General features: G+C 39.1%; 1 protein-coding gene across 1 annotated transcript; it reads left to right on the top strand.

Annotated features, from left to right (window-relative positions):
• The first annotated feature begins 8,633 nt into the window (after positions 1 to 8,633).
• On the top strand, positions 8,634 to 9,209 carry LOC139830159 (uncharacterized). Its single transcript, XM_071818159.1, has one exon. It carries the CDS (start codon positions 8,634 to 8,636, stop codon positions 9,207 to 9,209), a length of 576 nt encoding a protein of 191 aa, XP_071674260.1.
• The last annotated feature ends 479 nt before the right edge of the window (positions 9,210 to 9,688 follow it).

The following is a 9,688-nucleotide window of genomic DNA, read 5'->3' as shown; positions in this document are numbered from 1 at the left end:
AAGAAGGATACAAGCTTCCCTTTTCATTTTCATGTTTTAAACTTATTTAAATTATCTTGGTCAAATCACATAGTCTTCTTATGTCATATAGTAAGCAAAGCACATAGTCTTCTTATGTCATATTGTAAGCATTAAAATTGATAAACAATGTCTAGACATATTCAAACTAGACAAATCATGTATCTACCCCTAACCCCTAAATTCTGTCGTATGAAGTCAAGCATGAAGAGAAGTCGTTTTGGGTTTCAAACATGGAAATTTCAAGAACATCCCAAAAGCTTCATTTTAGAGTGACTAAGAAGGATCCATGATTACCTTTTCATTTTCTTGTTTTAAACTTGTTTAAATATTGGTCAAACATAAGATTTGACCAAAAGATTCAAATGGGTATAAAAATTCAGAAAAAATTAAGGTCTAGACATAGCATTCTTCTGTCATATATATAGTCAGCAATGACCATTTGAATCTTGGTCAAATCCTAGGTTTGACCAAGATTTAGACAAGTGTAACACGTGAAAACGAATAAGTAAGCATGGATCCTTCTTAGTCACTCCAAAATGTACCAATTGATAGATATGTTAACTTTGCTTCATGGATGTAATGAGTTAACTTGGATTTCCTACCCTTTGAATCCATAGGAAACTTTGTTCTAATGCACTATAATAATCAATCGAGTTTTTACACCAACAGGTCTGTCACTTACGTGTGGTGCCCACGCGTGAGGTCCCACACTTCAGTGAGCACAAGTCACGTGCAATAGGTACGCAAACTCCCAGCCATCTTCTTTGTCAAGAGAAGACGCATCAGGATGCGTACTGGACGTCTCTGGGTCCTTCAGGATCCTTCGGTTGTCCCTCTCACAAAAAAAACAAATCTCTCTCATTCTCGGCCTCGCTCGACTCGCTCGCACCTCTTGCTCACTGACAAACCCTGCACAACAGTCAACATCATCACCCGAAAAAGGGGAGACACCATAATGCTCTCCCTTCTTCTCTCCTTCCGAGCGATCCCTCTTCCTCCGAGTTTCACTCGACGGGCAAACACAGATGTGCTGCATAGTAATAATAAAAAGGTACTGTAGAAAAATGGATATACGAATCTATAATTAAATAGGTTAAACTAGGGTTTTGCCCAGTTCTACAGATCAAGGTTCAAAAAAATCCAACTACGGGGTTCGAACAACACGATTCTAATCCAAGAATTTTTTCGACCTCATCCAAATGGCCTCAAACTATAGGGTTAGCACCAAGTGCAGTATGTGTGAAAATGTATGCACTATGTGTGCTATAACTTGTATGTCTTTCAAATTTGAACCAAAATTGAATAAGTTTGAAATATTTGAAAAGGGGCTTTTGGCTTAAACGTTTGAAACCAAAAACCACTTCTCTTCATGCATGCTTGACTTCATAAGACATAGTTTAGCTAGGGTTAGGGGGTAGATACGTGATTTTCCTGGTTTGAATATGTCTAGACCTTGTTTATCAACTTAATTGAATGCTTACTATATGACATAAGAAGACTATGTGCCTTGGTTTTTCATTTTTTGATTTTTTTAAATTATGCCCATTTGAATCTTGGTCAAATCCTAGGTTTGACCATGGTTTAAACAAGTTTAAATCATGAATATGAAAAATTAAGCATCTATCCTTCTTAGTCACTCCAACATGTAGCTCTAGGGAGGGTTTTTGAAATTTCCATGTTTGAAACCAAAAACCACTTCTCTTCATGCATGCTTGACTTCATAAGACAGAGTTTAGGGTTAGGGGTAGATATATACATGATTTTCTGGTTTGAATATGTCTAGACCTTGTTTATCAACTTGAATGCTTACTATATATATGACATAAGAATGCTATGTCCTTTGGTTTTTCATTCTTTTGATTTTTTCTGAATTTCTATGCCCATTTGAATCTTTTGGTCAAATCCTAGGTTTGGCCAAGATTTAAACAAGTTGAAAACATGAAAATGAAAAGGGAAGCTTGTATCCTTCTTAGTCACTCTAAAATGAAGATTTTGGGAGGTTTTTGGAATTTCCATGTTTGAAACCCAAAACCACTTCTCTTCATGCTAGACTTCATAAGACAGAGTTTAGGGGTTAGGGGGTAGATACTGGTTTGTCTAGTTTGAATATGTCTAGACCTTGTTTATCAACTTGAATGCTTACTACATGACATAAGAAGACTATATACTTTGGTTTTCATTTTTCTGGTTTTTTAAAATTTTCTACCCATTTGAATCTTGGTCAAATCCTAGGTGTTTGACCATGATTTAAACAAGTTTAAATCATGAATATGAAAAATTAAGCATCTATCCTTCTTAAGTCACTCCAAAATGTAACTCTTGGGAGTTTGACCATGATTTGTCTGGTTTGAATATGTCCAAACCTTGTTTATCAACTTGAATGCTTACTATATGACATAGGAATGCTTACCATATGTTTGAATTTTAAAAGCATATAGTCTTCTTATGTCATATAGTAAGAATTCAAGTTGATAAACAATGTTTGTACATATTCAAACAAGACAAATCATGAACCTACCCCTAACCCCTAAATTCTGCCTTATGAAGTCAAGCATGAAGAGAAGTCGTTTTGGGTTTCAAACATGGAAATTTCAAGAACATCCCAAAAGCTTCATTTTAGAGTGACTAAGAAGGATCCATGATTACCTTTTCATTTTCTTGTTTTAAAATTGTTTAAATATTGGTCAAACATAGGATTTGACCAAAAGATTCAAATGGGCATAAAAATTTAGAAAAAAATCAAGAGAATGAAAAAACAAAGGACGTAGCATTCTTATGTCATATATATAGTAAGCATTCAAGTTGATAAACAAGGTCTAGACATATTCAAACCAGAAAATCATGTATATATCTACCCCTAACCCTAAACTCTGTCTTATGAAGTCAAGCATGCATGAAGAGAAGTGGTTTTTGGTTTCAAACATGGAAATTTCAAAAACCCTCACAAGAGTTTTGGAGTGACTAAGAAGGATAGATGCTTAATTTTTTATATTCATGATTTAAACTTGTTCAAATCTTGGTCAAACCTAGAATTTGACAAAGATTCAAATGGGCAGAAAAATTCAAAAAAAAATGAAAAACCAAAGCACATTGTCTTCTTATGTTATACAGTAAGCATTCAAGTTGATAATTAACGTACAAAGGTCTATTTAGACATATTCAAACCAGAAAAATCATGTATCTACCACCTAACCCTAAACTCTGTCTTATGAAGTCAAGCATGAAGAGAAGTGGTATTGGGTTTCAAACATGGAAATTCAAAAACCTCCCACGAGCTTCATTTTGGAGTGACTAATTAAGAAGGATACATGCTTACTTTTTAATATTCATGTTTTAAACATGTTTAAATCTTGGTCAAATTAACCTAGGATTTGACCAAAGTTCAAATGGGCATAAAAATTCAAAAAAAATAAAAAATGAAAAACCAAAGCACATAGTCTTCTTATGTTATACATTAAGCATTCAAGTTGATAAACGTACAAAGGTCGATCTAGACATATTCAAACCAGAAAAATCATGTATCTACACCCTAACCGTAAACTCTGTCTTAATTAATTATGAAGTCAAGCATGAAGAGAAGTGGTATTGGGTTTCAAACATGTAAATTCCAAAAACCTCCTGACCACGAGCTTCATTTTGGAGTGACTAAGAATGATCGATTTTACTTAGGTATGTAGTATTGTACATCACAAATGTGAAATGAAACTGATGATGTCAATCTCTATAAACCCTAAACCGGCCCTAATTATATTAAACCCCTAGACCCTAACACTAAACCTTGTATATAAACCATAAACCTATATATCACTACAAAAAAATGAGTCATGCGATTCAAATGTTTGGCATTGTTTTCTCGTAGCATGCAATGCTCCCACACACACTTCTGGGGAAGCGAGGCCTCAAACACATGGTGCAAAAAAATATGCAGGGTTCTTGTCTTAAAAATAGAAGTGTATATATGCCATGTTTATTTGGTATTGTCCATAGAGGTATTATGAACCACAAATGATATGACTATGCATGCTTTGTTTCGATCTTTTCTATCAAGCCCCACAATAACTTATTAATTCGGCTTGTTTTGAAATTTAGATACGTCGAGAAATCTCATGATGCTCTCGCCCTGCTTGTTTTAATTTGTTCTAGTAGGAGGGTGCGGTGCATGTGTTTGGCCATTATTATATAAAATGTACTTGGCTCGATCCACACATTCAGGTCACACACCCATGTATTTTTTAAATTATTAGTTTGATCTGTACTTCATCTACACACTGTATCAAATTTGCATTTTATCGGATTTAGCCCAAGAAATTGTATATATATGGATGCACATTGAGATAATTCATGAAACCTTGGAAATGGTCATCCTGTCATGCATGTTTCCCCGCGAATGAAAACTTGATTGGTGGTAGACAAGCAAAAACACATTTACGGGAGACAACCCAAAATGCACATATTTTGCAAAGTATTCATGCGTGCATGATGAAAAGTTCAAATATATACATAAAATTGGGCCATGATTCAAAAGTTTGGCATGGTTCTTGTGTAGTGGTACGAAGCTCACATGCATGTGGGAGGAAATTTAGCTGGACGAAGTCCAACATGGTGCCAATCTAATTGAGGGTTCTTCTCTAAAACACTGGTATGGCATGTTTGGTATTTTCCCTATATATATGTACAAAATGATGAATAATCCATGTTTTTAGATTGCCTTTTTTGAATCACGTGTGCCTTGATTTCAAATCTAGGTCAAATCACTGGGGGAGGGGGATGAATGTGTTTCTTTTTGATGCATCGCTCGTATTTCCGAGTTTTTTTGGGTCCCACAAATTCAGGGTAGCATCACCCCCCTCCCTTCCCGCAGTAAAAGTTTTAAGCGAGTAGTAGAATGGCATGACCAGCTAGTTTCAAGTAAAAGTTTGAATATAACCAAAATATACCAATTGATTGATGAGTTAACTTGGCTTCATGGAAAAATAATGTCTTGTAAATGAGATAACTTGGCTTTCCTACCCTTGGATCCATCGGAAACTATGGAGTACTAATACATTATAATAATCACCCGAGTACACCAACTAGTCTGTCACTTACGTGTGGTTCCCATGCGTGAGGTCGCACACTTCAGTGAGCACAAGTCATGTGTCCACCAGTCTAGAGGCTCCAGTTAAAAGAAGAGCCCTCTATAAAGAAACACCAATCTCCATAAACATCAATCTCCCATCTCAGTTCTCAACTTCTCACTGCTCCCCCTCGCTCACGCCGCCGCCGCCACACAACCCCCCGCGCCCCTTTCCGATCCCTCATCAGATCTTAGACTATGGAGTTGCCTGTGCCGAACTGAAGCCAACGATCCAGTGCATCAACGACTGGTGCGGGAGGGAGTTCCCTTACAACGAGGAAGACAAGCACATGATGGCGTGCCCGCACGGCTCTTGCTTCTGCACGCACCCCGGCTGCGAATTCGCCGATTCGCAGGTGCCGTTCATCCTACACCTCAGAGAAGCCCACTTGACCGTTGTGGATAGGTTCCCGTACGACGAGGACTTCGGATTGGTTCATCTGAAGGTGCCGGCACCGGGCTCGCCAAAACGACAGTTCATCGGCTACGGGACGGATGGCGCAGTGTTCGCCTTGCACATCCACCCTTGCGGCATGGACACCGCGGTATCCTTCGTGTGCGTCAGGCCGGCGGCGTGCAACTTGCCCCGGTATAGGGTGACGATGTGGGTGAACGGCCCGCCGATGCCGAGGCCGCGTAAGCTTACCGGGGAACACTTGTTTGACGTGGTGAAGGAGGTATTAGAGCCGACGAGCAGCCCGACTCCGGGCACTGTTTCTTTGGGAGATGTCACTTCGTTCCTCTCAGTGCCGCCGCGGTACCTGTGCAGCAATGAATCATCGAAGCAGCTGACTATCTATTTGCGCATCGATAAGGAGTGAGTGAACATAACACTACCCTCAATCTTATTGGGACGATGCTAATGCGGATTTAAGTAATGCTGAATTAATTTGTTTTTCTTGTGACAGGGCAATTAGCAAGGAGAAGAGGATCTCTGTGCACAGCTAGCGACCTATATCTCGGCGTCCACCAAGTGTCCCTGAGTAGGAGATCTTGTTCTGCCTCTTCTTTTGATGTTTATATTGCTTCATCACCGTAACAGGAAGGGTGTGTCTGGGGCTTCCGGCTTCAAAGTACTCAGTACAAGGACTAAAAGAGACGTTTTGCTGATGGTTCTTGTCAGGACAGCCGTAGTGTTGGAGGTGGTCATCTACTTCAGTGGGGAAGGACCTGATTGATGTTCCAATCTTTACTACTTAGACCTTTATCTAAAAATGTTGAGGGATTGGATGTATTTTATGTTTACCATGAATTAGTCTATGTAATATGTAACCCAATTCGCCGATTAATGCAACTCTGGATCCTTCACTGTCATACAACTACTAAAACAAAATAAATAAACAGGCATTTTAAGTTTAATGCACATTTAATCAAGCCATATAATGTTGGCGTACTTGGAAGCAATCAGGTATACTATTGTTGGCATGTGTGGTACAATTTCATGGGGCAATACCCAATCTAGCTTGTTCAATTACATTACATGAAGTAATTAAAATATGGATGCCTAGAATCATTCACTTCCGTACATTGCGATGGCTTATAGCGGTTTCTATGACCAATCTACATCACAAATCTAGTTCAAATTTGATCTATTTTTATGAAAAAAAATGGAAACTCTACTTGGCATTTTCGTTTATTATGACCAGATTTATATATGTAGTGATTCATTTTCTTTTCAAATTGCCATACCATTTCCTCGTCAACTCTTCATCTTTTTTTAGTTTTAATGAATTTCCTTTGGTTGCATTCAATTTGCTTCAAATTCACCGGCTTTGCCATTCGTACAAATTGTTCATCTTTTCTTTGTAGTTTTGTCATGCATGGAGCATAACACCCTCCCATGGCAAAATCTGCATATTTTCTACCAAAACTCATGCCGAACTTTAAAGAACATGCAATTTTAAATTGACCAAAATTGGTTAAAACTCAACATAAGTCCACATATATTACAAACTCGAGAAATAATCAACATATATATCACCTAAATGGTCATCTTATGAAGTATGCCATGTTTCGAAATTGTTACCTTAAAAATTTGGCCCTTCTCTCAGGTAGCCACTTCACAATAAAGCTCACATAAAGCTCTTATTTTACACTAATAAAGTAGAATGTATTTTTGTGTGAAATGAAGTTGAATAAAATATATGTGAACGGTAAGATGCACATTGCTGCCAAAATTTGGGATAATTATTAGTAAGTTCATAGTAATATACAATGCAATCAACATGACCACACATGTGTAAGCAAGAAAATAAATCTTTTTTAAATTACCTTAAGGTTGTAAGTTTGTTATTTGTATAGCAATTTTATCTCATACGATGACTCAAGCTAGCACATATTTTTTGAATTAGCTTCAATATTCTAGGACCCACCACATTCGTAAAATGGTAATGACAATTTTACGTATCGTAGTGCACAAAACACACACACACACACACACACACACACACACACACACACACACACACACACATATATATATATATATATATATGCACACTTATTTCAATATATATATATTCACACTTATTTCAATATTTAAACAATATTTTCTTCATTCAAATTTTCCGACCTGGCAATTTGAACATGCAGTTGAATTTTGAGTAAAACCGCTCATACGTCAAACATGAATCCAAATACGGTACAATTCGAGAAAATCTACACATCACATTTTGGCCAATATATATGGTAAAATAATGCTTGTGAAAATGTAGACTATGAAACAATCAACGTCAGCTTTTTAGGTCATGGATGTCTTGGGCATTGACCAAAGTCTGGTAGGATGGTGAGGCCTGAGTTACGAACATCCTTCTTCTCCTCTCACCCCCATTGTAGAGAGAGAGAGAGAGAGAGAGTGTGTGTGTGTTTGGGTGGGGTGGGGGGGGTAGAAAGCCATGTTAATAAATTAACTCATACATGAAAGCAAGAAATCAAACTTGATTTATGTAAATCACCCTTAGGATTGTAGTTTGTTATTTTTATAGCATCTATATCTCATATGACGACACAAGCTAGTCCACATTTTTATTTTCATTGAAGTTCTTTTTGTTGCAGTCAAATTACTTCAACTTTTAGGACCCACCATCCGTACAAGGGTAATGGAAATTTCTATGATCTTAGTGCAAGGCTTCACACAGAGACACTAAAAGTATTTCAATATTTAAAATTCATTTTCTTCCCTCAAAATTGCCGACCGTCCATTTGTAACATGTAGTTCAATTTTGAGTAACATCACACATATGTCAAACATAAATCTATTTTTTTGATATTTCGAGAAAATATTCATATCCCATTTTTGGCCATCATATAAGGTCTACTGCGTGTGAAAACATAGACAGTGAAACATTCAGCGTCACCTTTTTTAGCCAAACTGGTGGGACGGTGAGGCCCGAATTAATAAAGCCACCACCATCCTTCTTCTCCACTCACCCCTCCCCTCCACTCACCCCTCCCCTCCCCTCCCCATCAATATCCCCTTCAAAGCAGATTAAAGAGGATGGAGTGCCCCCACGACGGGTGCGGGAGCGTGGTCGCCTACAACAGGCTCCACGACCACGAGCTCGCATGCCCGCACGGTCCGTGCGACTGCACAGAGGCCGGCTGTGACTTCGCCGCCTCGCCAGCAGCGCTCATCGCCCACCTCAGAGAAATCCATTCGATTTGTGTGGACATGATCCCGTACGGCACCACGATGGCGTTCATCATCCCGGTGCTGGCACCGCCAGAGCCAAGACGTCCGGTCATCTTCTACGGGAACGATGGTACCGTGTTCGTCTGGCACACATATACGCAAGTCCATCCGGAGAATGGATGCGTGCTGGCCAGCCTATCAGTTGAGTGCGTTAGGTCGGCGGCGTGCGTGTGGCCGGAGTACAAGGTGAGTATATCGTCGCACGGCAAGCCATCACCTAATCGCTCTGAGATCGGTTTAATGCGCCCCAACCATACGGCCACTATTCTGGCGAATAGCACGACCACGCCGGGCGCCGCCAAAGCGTCGGAACTAGAGTGGTCGTTGCAATGGTTTCAACCATGCACAGAGCTGACTATCTGGGTTCGCATCGACAGGTGATACATGCGCCTATCTTAATCTTCGCATTTATCTAATTGAAATTGCGGTTTATGCAGTACTGAATTAATTAATTTTTGTTGTCAAAAGGTTCTCGTCGGACGGAAGTTCCTATTCGGACTAGAGCGGCGGGTTTAGGTTGCCAACTATGGGCTTTTTTCATTCAGAGGATTCACCAGGGCGGCCCTAACGATGATATATGATCTTATTTGGCGGAGAGGGACTTGCTTGCGTTTCCTATCTTCAGTTAGGGCCCTTTATGTAAACACTAAGCGCTTGATTGTATTCTGTGTTTATGTTCACATACTCTATGGTGTAATAAAATATGGAATCCCATGTCCGATTAAATGCACCTCTGGACCCTGTCAGGCATTTCCCTTGTTATCTTTTCTTTTTACACATACTGTAACCATTGTTCAACGCGCAGTCCATCGGCTTGGGTGCTAGATGCTTCCTCGGGAAGGTACCCTATCTTGCCCATT

This window comes from Lolium perenne, chromosome 4, assembly GCF_019359855.2.
Source record: "Lolium perenne isolate Kyuss_39 chromosome 4, Kyuss_2.0, whole genome shotgun sequence".
Classification (NCBI taxonomy): Eukaryota; Viridiplantae; Streptophyta; class Magnoliopsida; order Poales; family Poaceae; genus Lolium; species Lolium perenne.
The sequence above is the reverse complement of the archived record's forward strand: the minus strand, read 5'-3'. Positions and strand labels throughout refer to the sequence as shown.